Here is a 16,177-nt window from a genome sequence, read left to right as displayed (position 1 = left end):
CTCACAGCACAGTGTTCTCTGAAGACTCTGAAGACTTTTAGGCCAGGAACACTTGCAGCATTCTTCTGAAAAATGCTGGGAAAAAAATTGCCATTATATATATTTTTAAAAAATTTTCCCAGCATTTTTCAGAAGAATGCTGCAAGTGTTCCTGGCCTGAAAGTATATATATATATATATATATATATATATATATATATATATATATATCTTTATAAGAGCCTGGAAATGGAGAATTTGTACTAAAGACAAATTCTGTGGTACCTGGTAACTTACATGAAGCTGAAAGTATCTGGAACTTACATTGAAAAATGTTTATTTTTATCAATTCATTTAGCTCAATTTATCAAAACCATCAAACTCTCTGTTTCTATATCTGTGTCTGTATCTTTGTGATGATCCAGCTCAGAAATCCAGTTCAAACACTTCCTGAATCTGTAGAGTCGCCCTTTCCATTCCATCTTATCACGAGATCATACGAGACTCACATCCAGAGTTATGAGCCTATGAAGAGGGGCTGAGATACATGTCATCTGCCTCTCACCGTGTGGAACTGGTGGATTCGCGTGTCCGTCTACATTCTGTGTGAAACTGACCAATGGACACTCAGGAAATCACTAAGGACTGACCATCACGCTGGAAACCTTTCATTCTTCATTCAGTCCACATCGGAGACTCATGTGAAACGGCGTGCAGAGAGTTTACAGCTGCTGAAGCTGCTGCAGCGGTTTTGGAAAGTAGTGATGAAGATAACGGAGCATTTAGATATGAAACATATAAGCACCCTTTTATACGAAGAGACTTTAAAGGAGAGTTTAAGAAGATATGAACACATTGAGAAAATCACCTCAGACCCCAGAGGGTTGATGGTTACATTTAATTGTTTAAATTTTAAAAGAAATTCCCAAAAAAAGAAATCTATTATTCTGATGCTGGTTTAGATGCAACATACGTTGGTTTTGCTGGTTGGTTTAAGCTGGTTTAGGGTAGCTACTAGCTCTCCCTCCAGCTGATTTTAGCAATGCACTCTTATTTTTATGGATTTATGGAGTGGCCTAAACCTGCAGCACCACTGCATCCATGACAACATGTAGCAAATAGCTAAAATGCTAAAACAGTCAAAGAACCACCCACTGACTCAGAGATTACACTGACCATGGTGACTAAGAGTACAGTAGGTGACTGTCTCTGAAAGCCTGGAAACTCCATACTGACTCGCGGCAATTTTAATGTCAGTGTAATGTTTCCGTCCGATGACTCAAAAGACGTGGTGCCTATGCTAACTGTGAAAATGTACCCTGTTGACCTGAACAGCTGAGCAGTTTACAGTACACTGGTTTTGTATGACTCAATGACCAGGATGTAGCACAGCATGACCGGAATCACAGCAGAATAGTTCACTAAACTGCATGTTAAGACTAAAGTAAGCTAATTTTAGACTAAACATCATAATCAGCGTCGTCCAAAGTAGTTATTACAGTGATGAAGCACAATAAATGTAGCCCACATAGCATTCAATGTATTTTATACTTCTTTTGTTTTTAAGCCCACATTATATGACCTAAATAGTTTCACATGATGGACATTGTGATTGTTATAATTTATATTATTATATTTAGTTGCACACATGCTTTTTTGCACAGCATTGCAGTAACAGGCATGGTTTGTTGAAAAAGACCCAGTCATTGACATACTGCATGTTGCAACTGGAATTGTTACTATGCTAATGCTAATAATGCATTGCACAGTGCCTGACAGCTTCTATCTAATTTAATACAAAGTTTTTCATTACAAATTCTATTATCAGCACAACAATCTGAGTGAAAAAGTGGAATGTTTGTAATTTTATCATGAATTTCAGAATTTCTCAGTATTTGGTGGCATGTCCCTCTTCTGCTGTAATGACAGTGAGCTCTCGAGCTGCATGGACTCCACCAGTTTAAAAGTCTCTCAAACCCACCTGAGAGTCTGAACACGAGCTTCACTGGAAGAGATCAGACTAAAAACACTCACAGATTTAAGTACAAATAGATCAACATCATCACCTTCACACCTGATTCAGTCTGAACAGACTATAGACACACACACACACACACACACACACATCTGATTCAGTCTGAACACAGAGGCACAAACACAGCACAATTTAATATATTTCTTTGTTATAATTATCATAAATTTTCATTGTTTTCAATTTTTCAAGATTTTAAAACTTTCTGTTGTTTATATCCAGTTGAAAAAAAAGGTTTTCAGTGTGGTCTCAGACTTTTGGACATTATATTTCTCTCCACTCACTCTGCATGTGTTTATAACATATTTATACTAACGCTCTACCATACTTAATTGTATATATATCGTAACTGTCAATTGTTGGTTACTTTCTTGCACTTTATGTGTAAATAATACTGTATTTTGCACTTCTGGTTAAATGCTAACTACATTTCATTGGCTCTGTACCTGTACTCTGCACAGTGACAATAAAGTTGAATCTAATCTAATCTAATTTAATCTAATCTAACATTTCCAAGAAACATATATACAAAATCAAAAAAATCTGCTAACTTGGAAGAAACAATATTACATTAGAAGAACATACTCTTAACCCGTTTAAACCCCCACGTCATTGTGACTGTATTTTTACAGCTCTAAAACAGCTTAAAATAACAGCTTTAACATCGTTTTGATGCTACACTGACTTACAATAGTGAGAGTGGTGTCTCTGTCATTGCCACTCCGCCTACTATAGCACTATGTAACTTTGGAGGAGCAGCACGAGGAGTAAAGGAGGTGTGAGCAATCAACCGGAAGGTCGTGGGTTCAGATCCTAGGACTGACTGGGGTGCATTTGAAATGGCATATTATTAAACTACAAACTGCGTCATTATATACTGTATACTGCATGTTACTCTTCATGGTATACAGTACAGTATCCAGTCTCCAAACAAGGCCACACGCTGTACTACCAGACCGGGGCGTGATTAGTCTGTCAACATCCAGGACTGAGCCAATCAGACCATCTCAAGACCCGCCCCATTTTCCTCAGCCCTCCAATCACTGCTTAGCAACCGTTGCTAGCCACTTTTCAGCTCTTTGTCAGGTCAGGTCTTTAACGGCATGTGTGGATGTATTTTGGTTAAGAGACGTCCTGCTGAGTTTTGAAAGAGACCACAACAGAGTGGAGGGTTTGTTTTCTGCTCATCTACAAAGTCACAAATGAACTTTAAAAATGTCAGCTTTGGAACCTGTCGGGTTTCCAGAGACACTCATGTGTCTACTATTGCTAAAAGGTCAGTCATTTAGTTTTCATTGCATTCATAGTTGGTAAAATAAGATAATTAGACCAAATATTAGACACTCTGACTCCATGCGGGAGCCTGAAGAGCCGATGCTGAGCGGATTGTTTGGTTGAGACCAACTTTATTAAGTTACGTAATCTATGCAAGTTAACATTATTAACTGTTGAATATGGTTGTATATAGAATCTTTTTGCGATGTCAAGCACAATAATATGAACCCTTTTTGGTGCTATAAAACCTTTTCAAAAAGGTTCTATATATAACCATATTCAACACATTGTCCATCAATCTGATGAACTGTGCCAGTGGTTTACGCCAGTGACAGGAGATAAAGATTAACAGTAAAACAAGAAATTATTAGTATCAATTTAGCATCATGTAAGAAAATGACACAGATCAGATTAAAAGATAAACACTGTGAGATGTAGAGTTTTAATTAAATGCTGAGTTAAAGAGATACGTTTATAGATGAAATGTATAAAGTGAGCTCTGAGCTCGACTGTCTAATAAAAGGTGAACTGAGCTCCACAGTTTAGAAGCAGAATAACTGAACGAGTCTCTCCACGTTTTCTGTGTTTTACTGAAGGTGTTTGCAGAAGGTCAGAATCTGCAGATCTGAGATCATAAGAGCCTTAAAAATAGTAGCAGAACTTCATAATGTATCCTGAACGGTACAGCCAGTGCAGCTCTTTTAAAACAGAAGTGATCTGATATCTCTGTGTTATTTTTGTTAGGATGTTGCTGTATTTTGTACGAGTTGTAAAGGATGTACTGTTTTCTTAGGAAGTCCAGTAAGAAGATCATTACAGTGATCAACTCTGCTGTAACAATTGCATGAACAAGTTTCTCTGCGTCGCTCTGAGAGAGAAAAGGCTGAAATTTATTGATTTTCTCACATGATAAAAAGCTGCTTTAGTGACTGTGTTTACATGCAGATTAAACAGCGCTCAGAGTCTAAGATCACACCCAGGTTTCTACTACAGGTTTTGTAGATGAAGATAAAGAACCAAGTTTCTCATAAAGCAGCAAAGCAGCAAAAGAGTTTCTGTACCAACGATTTCCATTATTTTGTAATTTAATTGTAGAAAATTTTGCAACATCAACTGAGGAATGTCTGACATACAGCTGGTCAGTCTGTCTACAGAGTCTTGATCATCAGAAGGAATGAAAATGTATAATTGTGTGTCGTCAGCGTAGCTATGAAAATTTATATTGTGTTTCCTAATGACATCACCTAGAGGTAGCATGTACAAAGAGAAAAGCAAAGGCCCTAAAACTGAGCCTTGAGGGACACAAGAAATGCCAAATCTTTTTGATGAATGATTTCTCATAGAAACCATGAACTGCTTATTACATAAATGTGAACATACTGTAGCTTTGGGTGGACTTATATCTCTTTGGTGAATTATAAATTCAGTTCAGAAGGTAATTTTACATATGAGTAGTATTTAATATGCCCTGCTGGAGCAGTCAGCCTTAGGTGAACACCACGCTTGTAATACAGTATACACACTGGAGCTCTGTCAGGAGAAAAGGAAGACTGTGGCATATAGGAGATGATGAAGTGAATGCCAAGAATCTAATATAGTTTTGTAGGATATTACACTGTTCCAAGACAGTGATTTAGTGATGTTGCGTTTAATAAAAAGAAGATTTATTTAGATTTATTGGATGGAAAAGGGAAGATTCTGAAGTTATAGTGGGTTAAATAGTGCAACCTCAGGTTCTCCCCAGAGGTCAGTGATTCATCATACATGCAGACTTACAAAAGCTAGATTAGACACTGTAATCTGACTCTAAATCACTGCCGAGTCACCTTAAACATGCCCACAGTAACCTGAAAGAGTTACAGCCTTTAGAATCAATACTTCAGTGGGGCTGTAACTGATTTGCATGCTCTGTCGGACAGTGTTGGACCGCACGGGCCAGCGGGCTGAGAAAGGCTGAGTGGTGTTTCAGTTGACATTTGTGTAAGGTCTTGTTTGGAAAGGTCATGTGGATATAAAACCCAACCACCACTGGCTACATTTAGCCGTCCATCCCATTTAAGAGAAACAGTCAAAAGTGCAGGCAGTAATTTCATTCATTCAAGAACTACGATGGTCAGCTTTTTCGTTAGTTGGTAACACACTGAGAAAAATGGCATCTTGTCAAATGAAATGATCTTAAATCGAGCAGATATATCTAATATTCTCATTTTGAGATTGTGGTAAGTTTATTATAATATTATTTAACTCATCTCGAGATGTTTTCACCTGTTTCGAGTGATTTTAGTAAGTCAAATTATCTCACTATACTGGCAGACACTTTTGCTTGTTGTGAGAAAAGTGCTTGAAACAAACTTTATCTGCCAATACAGTGAGATAATTCACTAAAATCATTCAAAACAAGTAACAATGTGAAATCATCTCATAATAAGCTTAATAATCTCAAAATGAGGAACAACTGGATTTAAGATAATTTCACTTGACAAGATATTATTCTTCACAGTGCACTTCTTGGCAAAGCGGTTTTTGGGGTGATGCCATAGAAGAACTATTTTTGGTTTCCTAAGAAACCAGACAGATAGAATGTTCTTCAAAGAAGAGGCTTTGTTTGAGTGTGAAGGATCTTCTTAAAGTTCAAAGATCCTCCACATAATAAAGGTTCTATATTAATGATACAAGCCAGAACATTTTAATGTAACACTTTATTTTGATGGTCCACTGTAGATGCTTTGTAGATGCTCAGTGTCTTTAACTAACAGTCAACTAAATATGTCGCTGCTGTCGGAACAAAACCTCGTATCTCCAAACTGGTAACTTTACAGAAGAAGCAAAAAACATACATTATTTGTAATGTAATCAATGGAACCAGAATTTTTCCCAAGTCATTTTCGGCCGTTTCTTTTGGTCCATTCATCATGAAATTTACGCATAGTGTAAAGACCAACAGGCATTTTCAAATTATGCCAAAAATTGAAAAATGACAAAATGGAGATATGAGGTTTTGTTCCAACAGCAGTGATATGATAAATGCTCTATAAAAAGCTCTAACCCTAACCTCAACCCTTACTATATTGTTGTTGATAATAAACGTATCATCGGAAGGATTTTTTAATAATTGAAGTATCCATAGATCAACTGAAGTGTAACCAAAACATCTCGGTAAGTAAGATGGACCTGATCAGGAGATCAGTCAGTTTATGTGAGGGAGAGGAACGTGAGTAGCAGACGTACACATACTGATAACTGTGATTGGTGCTTTGGCAGATCTGATGTCAGCTGTGCCAAATTTTGTCCTGCCCAACTCAAACTGAACTGAAGAAACCAGCAGAAAAAAGTAATTTCAGAAATCTCTCAACAGAGAAGACCAACAGCACAAACCAGTCCACAGTACAAACATCACAAAAATATAGATAATCATTAGAAGAAAAACATGAATATGAGTAGACATGGGCTCTAAAGAACCATCTCAGGAACCTAAAGTGGTTCTCTAAGGCAGTGGTCACCAACTCTCCTCCTGGAGATCTACTTTCCTGCAGAGTTTAGTTCAAACCTGCTTCTAACATGCTGCCCCTCCCCCTTACCTGACTCTAAAGCATCTGATCCAGCCAATCAGGGACTGAAGAGGTTAATTAGCTGGAGCAGGTGTGGCAGATTGTGGTTGGAATTAGACCCTGCAGGAAAGTACACTCTGGTTCTTCAAGGGTTCTTTACTACTTAGAAGCTTCAGCATAGAAGTATAATTTATTTTTCCATATGGAACCAAAGACAGTGGTTCTATATAGAACCATAAACACTCAAAGAATTATTTGCATGCTTAAAGGGTTCTTTGCATGGTGGTTCATCAAATTAATGGAGAACGTACCGTGTACGGTTCTACACTGCAGAAAATGGTATCTTGTCAAGTAAAATTATCTTAAATATAGTCAATAAATTTTAATATTTCTCTTGTTAAGATTGTTGTAAGTTTAATTTAAGATTACTTAACTTATTTCTAGACATTTTTTACGTGTTTTAAGTAATTTTATTGAGTAAAATTATCGCACTGTATTGGCAGATAATTGTGCTTGTTGTAAGAAATGAGCTTGAAACCAGCCAAATTGTCTGCCAGTATAGTGAGATAATTTTACTCAATAAAATTACTTAAAACGTAAAAAAAAATGTCTAGAAATAACAGGTACAAAATTCTAGAAATAAGCTAAATAATCTTATAATCAGTGCACAACCATCTCAAAATTGGAAAAGTTAGATATATCGTCTAGATTTAAGATCATTTTACTTGACAAGACACCATTTTATGCAGTGTATATGCAACCTTTTTGAAGATGGTTCTATATAACATCAAAAACAGTCAACAACAGAATGACCCTTTTTTTGCTGTATAGAATCATATATAAAGCATTCTCCATCAATCTGAACAACCATTTCACCAAAGAACAATGTAAGCATGCAAATGGTTCTGTAGTGTTCATTGTTCTATATAGAACCATTGGGTTCACCAACTGTCCTTAAGTAGAAATTTCTTCTTAAACCCACTTACGCAGTTTTGACGAAGATTCTGACTCACCAATGTTCTCTAATCTGGGATTTGTTCTTAGGTAAGAACAGAATCTACACACACTCAAGAGCATAAAGGTGAGAACAGTTCTGTGCTTTAAGAACACGTCATGAATCTGACGTAGACTTTTTCTTAGGACCTTCTCAAGAACACACTTAGGAAGATACTGGAGAACGAGCCCCACTGTCTTTACTAAAGAACCCTCTTTTTTAAGTGTGTAGATCTCCAGGACCAGGGTTGGTGACCACTGCATTGCTTGAATGCCCTCATTTTAAAACGTGTAGTTTAAGGGAAGTTTTCTCCACCAAAACATTCCCAAGAATCCTGGCTTGACAGCTGCAACTCATAATCAGGTGCCATAACCTTGCAGTGAATCAGAAGCAGCTGTGCGTCCGTCCCCACGGGCCCCCGAGCGGGAAGGAACCACGCTGAGATAGCCACAGTCTCTGTGGGACCGCTGGAGATTTCAACAGAGGGAAAGTGAGAGAACAAGGGAGCGAGAGAAGGACGGGGGGGCTGAATGGGCAGCACAGAAACAGACATAACAAAAGAGCCGGAGAGAATACGTTAGAGAGAGGGAGGGAAACATGGACAGGGAGATAGGGAGAGAGTGTAGAGGAAAAAAAGGACATGAAATAAAAAGAGTGTAAAGCAATGGGAGAGCGGTCTCTCCTGTATCCGTGGCGCTCCCTCCCTCAGTACACAGCACGGCACATTTTTAATAAGGAAGTCCGCTGTCTGTTCTGTCGCTGTTCAATATGTATGACCATAACTCGCCGGCTTCCTCCACCAGCGCTTCCCTGGAACATCAAAACGGCCGGTCCGAGAAACGCAAGGGCACGCAGGATGGCACCTGGTGCCAGTCAGTCAGAACGGCACAAGGATAACCGCCCTGACACATATTTGGCTTCCAGCATGGCCCCCTCCTGTTCGTCTCCTTGGCAGGGCTAGAGATGTCTCCAGGCAACCAGTGCTCGGCAACAACCTGAGGCCTCCCCCCTCTCCAGCTACAGGTACACAGCTGTGAGCAGAGCGAGCCGAGCTGAATTGAAAACAACGCTCACGTACGCACGGCGAGAAAATCACCCTCTAATCAAGCCCTGCATGGCTTTTGTTATCCGATCGTTTAGATGCTCCATCCTGATCACTTCACGTCAAGAAACACGTTTCTATTTTTTGCCGTTTGATCCCTGCAATTACCCACGAATGTGCTTTTTAATTTCCATTCTGCTTCTTATCTGCTGATGATAAAAAAAAACCTCTGGGGAAAAAAGTGAAGCATTTTCATCTTTAGGGATGAAAAAAATCTTTTGAGAGCCAAATGTTTCCCCCGTTTTTAATTTATTTAGAACGGGCTTGTAAAGGAAAGGCGCAGCAGAACACTTGATAGAGGCTGAATTAGTTATTAGGTGCCTATTTGCACGGAGGAACTTGCGGATTGAACAGATGGGAAGCTAATGGAGTTGTGACGCAGCAGGCTGGGCAGATTTTCAGGATTAAGTTTTTTAGTCCTTATATGTGGAGATGTTTTTCACCTATCCACTCAATCATCGCTCTCTTTCTGACCAGAAGTAAGAACGCTGTGTGAAAGTACACACTTTGTTTATGCAATTTCCAGTCAGAACAGACATTCAGTACAAATGATTCATTTATCAGGAGACATTTCTGAAGAGGTTAGACGTTAGATAATCAAAAACTCAAAATCTTTGAGAGATCAGTCAAAGTCCACTCCTGCTTCAGATCTTCAAAGAAGACAGCAAAGGTGTTCTCAGAACAATGGACTGACCACCCCAGAGTCCAGACCTCAACATCACTCAATGTGTACTTCAGAAAATGATCAACCAGCTTCTAAGACTGAACTTTGGAGGTGTGTCTGCAGATTCTTTGAGGAACTGAAAGTGAAGCTCCTGAAAAGAATGGAAGATGGTTCTTTACGGGTTCTTTAGGAAAGACAGTGGCTCTATATAGAACCATGAACACCCAAAGAACCATTTGCATGCTTAAATGGTTCTTTGCATGGTGAAATGGTTCTTCAGATTGATGGAGAACATGGTTCTATACAGCACCAAAAAGCATTCTTCTACAGTTACATGTCAAGCTTGTACACAATAGAAGAGCCCTTTTTTATACTATATAGAATTTTCAAAAATGTTCTATATAGAACCATCTACAGCACATTACACCTTAATCTGAAGAACAATTTCACCATGCAAAGAACCATTTAAGCATGCAAATAGTTTTTTGGGTGTTCATGGTTCTAAACAGAATCTAGAATCTTTACTGAAGAACCCTAGAAAAACCATACCAACCATTTTAAGAGTGTATAATAAAGGTAAAAAGTGGACATAGAAAATACTGAAAAGAAGATACTTAGTTACTTAAAAAGATACTTAAATATACTTAGTTGTGGAAGCTTTTGCATAATGTTCAGTTAAATATGTGTCTTCTGCTTTGATTGCTGATGCTAAAAAAGAAGGATTTTTAAATAGTTTTAAAAAAGGATTTTTAAAAAAGTTGCTATATTTCTTATGAATACAAATGGGTATACAGCATATACCTTTGTATATGATGATGATGAGGATGATGAAGAAGGCCGGGGTATTTGGGATTAGTTTTGAGTATCTGGGATTAGTTTTGGCTGTTTGAGTTATTGTTTATGCCTTTCAGGGATGCACATGGCTGACTTTACAACCACTAGAGTGAAACTCTTTCATCTCTTTCATTGATTTAACAATGTTTTTGCAGATTCTCAATGTACCTGAGCTGAATGTGGGCTGCAGGCTTTATTCAGAGAGGAGCATAACAAGCTGCAGCCCATGAGTGATAATCAGAAGTATCTCTGACCATCAGAGAGAGAGAGAGAGAGAGAGAGAGAGAGACAGAGAGAGAGAGAGAGAGAGACCTCTACTGGCCACAGGCGGTACTACGCCCTCCCAAACAGTAGTTTAAAGAAAACAGCCCCGTACAGCAGTCATGTAAGTCACGGAGAGGAGAAGCTGCTTCAGAAGCTGCTGGTCTGCATCTCCAGCCTGGAGATTAAACAAACTGCCGTCTGATGATCCCGATGAGCACCACGACACGCAGCATCTCACCTGAAGGACCTGTATCTGAATCTGATTCCACATCGGACTGTTTTCCCTGAATACCTGCCCGGCTGGACTAACTTCATCTGAACTTGTCGTGCTTCCGTTCGCGCGTCCGCAGCGGGGGTCGCTGAGATCTGCGCTACGGATATCATGTGAGAGCAGAGAACATGGTTCTGCTGGTTCTGCTGCTGAGGAACACGGACGAAACGCTGATGAGTCCGGGCTGTAGTGCGCTGCTGTGATGCTGATATGCTCCGGCTAGTTTGGCTGCTGTACGTTCGCGCTGAGGCGAGAGGAGCAGGGCGGCTGAGGGTCTGCGGGGTCGGACTGCACGGCGACTGGGGCTGACTGACCGTCCTGAGAGGAGGAGCAGGAGGAGGAGGAGGGGAGTTTGGGGGTCGAGGAGATCAATACTAGGAGACAATGTTTGCGTCTGGATTCTCTCTCTCAGCGTCAGCACACCTTCTCAGAGCCTTCAGTGCGTGACTGATGGACTTCACGCTGGACTCCTGCGCATCTTCACAATCACTCGCGGGATATAAACATGGATTAGATCATTTAACCCTTTTTAAACTGCTGTTTTTGAACGTTTTGCTGGCACGTTTTCCAGGAGCTCATGTAAGTTCCCACATAGACGATCAGAACCTTATTATCCATCTCTGAGACTCTGAGTTCACCTAGATTAATTTATAGCAAGTGTTTTTTAGGCTTGCTTGCAGTAGATACATATTTAAGATTATATTAGAATAATGCACAATCTAGCTGCTTTAGGCTGCTGAACTGAAGAAACCAAAGACAAAATGTACAGATGTACTTAAAAATGTACATTTAGGAAAAGCAGCACATCAAAAAGACATAATATGTCTCCAAAAGACACTTTTGAAGTAGGGGCCGGATTTGTCTGGAGATCATCATCGGGAGATATTAGTTCTAGAGCTTTAAGAAAGAGGTGAATATATTTATTCATTATCATTAATATAATTAATATTATTAGATTTTTTTGGACAATGGCTCACAGAGATGGTGCCTGGAAGTACGTGGCATGCTCCATGTTTTTACTGACATTATTAGCAGTGGGAACTGCTTTCTCCGGGCTTTTCAATGCCTCAGATAAGGATATTTTTGGTGAGTTTGAGCAGTTCAGACTCACGGAGAGCCGAGCACCGGAGCTCCGGAAGCTCCAAGCCACTAATTTTCACCCTAACTTGTACTTCAACCAAGCGGATGTACAGCTCATGAGACAGAGGTCCTCTACAACCCACAGCCACATCTTCAAAGTTATCCGTGCGGCCGTGCTCACCATGCTGTCCAGCGTTCCTCTCTACATGCCGCCCGCGAAGCATGACGAGTTCACCAGCAAATGGAACGAGATCTACGGTAACAACCTCCCGCCTCTGGCTCTCTACTGTTTACTGTGTCCCGAGGACTCGGCCGCTTTACAGTTCCTGATTAAATTTATGGACCGCATGGCGGAATATCCGGACTGGAAAGTCACCAGCGCGCCGAACGACGAAGTGCCTATGGCTCATTCGCTCACTGGGTTTGCTACCGCTTTTGACTTTATCTACTCCTCCCTGGACCAGCAGCGGCGGGATGTTTACCTTAAGAGGATCCGGCGAGAAACTGAGGAGCTGTATGAGACGTCTAAGTACCGGGGATGGGGGAAGCAGTTCCTCCAAAACCACCAGACCACCAACATTTTAGCAATTCTGACTGGTGCGATTGTGGTGGGTGTGCATGACGACCCCGAGACCATGATATGGAAACAAGTATGTGTGAACTATATGGAGAAAACCATGTTTCTCCTGAACCACGTGGTGGATGGGTCTTTAGATGAAGGGGTGGCGTACGGGAGCTACACTGCGAAGTCAATCACGCAGTACGTGTTCCTGGCCCAGCGCCACTTCAACATCGACAACACCCAGAACAACTGGCTTCGCACTCATTTCTGGTTTTATTACGCCACTTTGCTGCCAGGTTTTCAGAGGACGGTGGGTATAGGGGACTCTAATTACAACTGGTTTTATGGGCCTGAAAGCCAGTTAGTTTTCTTAGATGCTTTTGTGATGAGAAATGGCACCGGTAACTGGCTAGCGCAGCAGATTAGGAAGCACAGACCTAAAGATGGCCCGATGGGTCAGTCCTCAGCACAGAGATGGACTACCCTCCACACAGAGTTCATCTGGTACGATGCCCGGCTGACCCCCCAGCCTCCACACGGCTATGGCAGAGCTAAAATGCACATTTTCTCAAACTGGGGTGTAGTGACTTATGGAGCCGGGTTGCCCATAGCCCAAGGTAACACATTCGTCTCATTTAAAGTCAGGTAAGCTGGGGGGACGGGCAGTGTTTGACATTGTCCATGCTAAGCCTTACTCGTGGGTGGACGGCTGGAACAGTTTCAACCCTGGCCACGAGCACCCAGACCAAAACTCGTTCACTTTTGCCCCTAATGGACAAGTGTTTGTGTCTGAGGCGCTGTATGGGCCAAAGTACAGCTACTTGAACAATGTGCTTGTGTTCAGTCCCTCCCCAACGAGTCAGTGCAATGCCCCCTGGGAGGGGCAGCTCGGGGAGTGCGCCAAGTGGCTGCGCTATACCGATGAGGGGGTGGGAGACTCTGCAGGAGAGGTGATAGCAGCTTCCTCACACAGAGACACGATGTTTGTTAGCGGTGAGGCTGCTGCGGCCTATTCCCCAGCCATGAGGCTGAAAAAGCGTGTACAGGGCCCTGGTGCTCCTCAACTCACAGACTCTCCTGGTGGTCGACCACGTGGAGAAGTGGGACGACTCGCCGGTGAACACCCTCAGCGCGTTTTTCCACAACTTGGACATCGATTTTAAGTATGTAGTTCACAGGTATATGGACAGGTACAATGGGGCTTTGATGGATGTTTGGGATGCTCATTACAAAATGTTCTGGTTTGATAGCCAGGGCTACAGCCCGAACACAAGAATACAGGAGGCGGAGCAGGCAGCGGAGTTTAAAAAAAGATGGACGCAGTTTGTCAATGTCACTTTCCCTGTGAGGGGCACGGTAGGCCGAATGGCCTATGTGATGCACGGGCCTTACGTTCAAGTCTCCAACTGCCGGTTCATTGATAGCAGCAAAAACGGCCTCAGGATCTCACTTGTGGTTAACAACACTGAAAAAATAGTCTCCATAGTGACCAATTACAAAGACATAGGGGCACGTTCGAGCTACCTGGGCTTTGGGGGTTATGCCAAAGTGGAAGACAGGTATCAGATTATCCGCTTTGGCTTGGGAACACAGCTCGTGCCCAAGCAAACATCAGTAGACAATCAGCTGTTTGACTTTGGATTCACAGTGAATGTGATAGCAGGGGTGATACTGTGTGTGGCGATCGGCTTTCTGACCCTGCAGCGCAAGTTTTATGTCTGCTTCACCAGACTGATGCGCTACGCCCTGTTCTCCGTGCTAATGCTGTGGATCATTGAGCTCCTGTTTGTCTCCAACAGCTGCGATCAGCTACTCTGTGGGGTTAAGTGGAAAAGTGCGGCTACTGACCCCGAACTCAGCAAACAGCTGAGACTGTACGACCAGCATCGCTTCCCTTTGCCCACTGTGGTCATCACAACCCTGCCGGGCTCCGGCTCGGACATCCTTAAGCACCTTTTTTACAACAACTCAGACTTTGTCTACCTGCGGGTCCCCACGGAGCACCTGGATATACCAGAGACGGAGTTCGAGTTCGACTCCTTGGTGGACGCTTGCGATTGGACGAGGTCGGATGCTCAAAATGGGCGGTTCAAGATAATCCAGGGCTGGCTGCATTCTCTGGTGCACAACACCCACCTGCACCTGCAGAACATCCCGCTGTACGAGACCAGCAGAGTCAAGCAGGTTCAGAGAGCTGGCCCTCTTCACGACAAGAGGAAGAGGATGAGGAGGAGGGAGCCGTTGGCTGAGATGAGAGGAAGGGTGAGAGCCAGCTCAGACAGGGACGCCGAGTACGTGCGGGAGATGAGGAGGCACACGGGCGAATATCCGAACGCTCGGCTGGTCCTGAACTTGCGCAGCGGAAGCTGGGCTCTCAAGCTTCCTTTCATCCAAGAGGTGGTCGGCCCCTCGTTCCGTGCCATCTACGTGGTCAGGGACCCTCGCGCGTGGATCTATCTGATGCTGTACAACAGCAAGCCTAGCCTTTACTCCCTGAAGAACATCCCGCAGCACTTAGCCCTCATGTTCAAGGAGGACATCACCCGGGAGAGGTGCCCGGCTTTTGCGTCCGAGTTCAGGATGCTGTGGAGGCTCCTGTCCCGGTCCGAGGCCAATCCCGTGCTCTTACTGGCCCACCTGTGGCTAGCTCACACTGCTGCGGTGTTCCGCGTCACTGCAACCTTGCCTGAGGAAGCCTACCTGCATGTGAGGTTTGAGGACGTGGTGAACTACCCTGAGGACACGGCTGAGAGGATACACTCCTTTCTGGGGGTCCCGGTGACGCCCTCGGCCCTGAACCAGCTCATGTTCACCACCTCAACGAACTTGTACAATCTGATGTATGAGGGGGACATATCACCAGCCAGCATCAACATGTGGAGAAAGAACATGCCTAGGAAGGACATCAGACTCATTGAGGACACCTGTGGGTTCATGATGAAGAGACTTGGGTACTCCAGGTTTGGCAGTTGAAAGGGAATTTCAGAAACTCTGCATAATTAAATGGTTTACATGTAAACAGAGTCATTCAGAGTGGTTTGGTGTGAAACACTCTGTTTTAGAAAAACCAAAAAAGAATTGATTTGTGTGGTGGTGATAGGAACCAGACGTCTGTAATGCCTCTAAAAGCTACATCACAGAAGGTTAACGCATGAAATGGTTGCAGATTCTGACTTTCTGAACACCTTCAGTAAAACACAGAAAACGTGGAGAGACTCTTTCAGTTATTCTGCTTCTAAACTGTGGAGCTCAGTTCAGCTTTTATTAGACAGTCGAGCTCAGAGCTCATTTTTAATAAACATCTGAAAACGCAGCTCTTTAACTCAGTAAAATCTCTTTGGTATTCTTTTAATATGATCTGTCTGCTTTACATGATTTGAAATTAATACTCATAGTTTCTTCTATTACTGTTAAGCTTTATCATCTGTCTGTAAAGCACTTTGAGCTGACACTGGTATGAAAGGTGCCCTATAAATGCCCTATAAAGTTTTTATTTTTATGATATTATTATTGTTATTATTATTACTATTAAATTTTTTAAATGCATACATGCCAGAGAGGTACATCCAAGG

General features: G+C 42.2%; 1 protein-coding gene across 1 annotated transcript; it reads left to right on the top strand.

Moving 5' to 3' along the window:
- Positions 1-10,803: 10,803 nt before the first annotated feature.
- LOC118799116 (dermatan-sulfate epimerase-like protein) lies at positions 10,804-15,636 on the top strand. The gene is given in 3 exon segments (XM_036558825.1): positions 10,804-13,242; positions 13,244-13,636; positions 13,638-15,636. Coding segments are annotated over 3 exon segments (3,645 nt in total). The 5' UTR covers positions 10,804-11,931; the 3' UTR covers positions 15,579-15,636.
- The last annotated feature ends 541 nt before the right edge of the window (positions 15,637-16,177 follow it).

The sequence above is a fragment of the Colossoma macropomum genome, unplaced genomic scaffold (genome assembly GCF_904425465.1).
Source record: "Colossoma macropomum unplaced genomic scaffold, Colossoma_macropomum, whole genome shotgun sequence".
Taxonomy (NCBI): domain Eukaryota; kingdom Metazoa; phylum Chordata; class Actinopteri; order Characiformes; family Serrasalmidae; genus Colossoma; species Colossoma macropomum.
The sequence above is the reverse complement of the archived record's forward strand: the minus strand, read 5'-3'. Positions and strand labels throughout refer to the sequence as shown.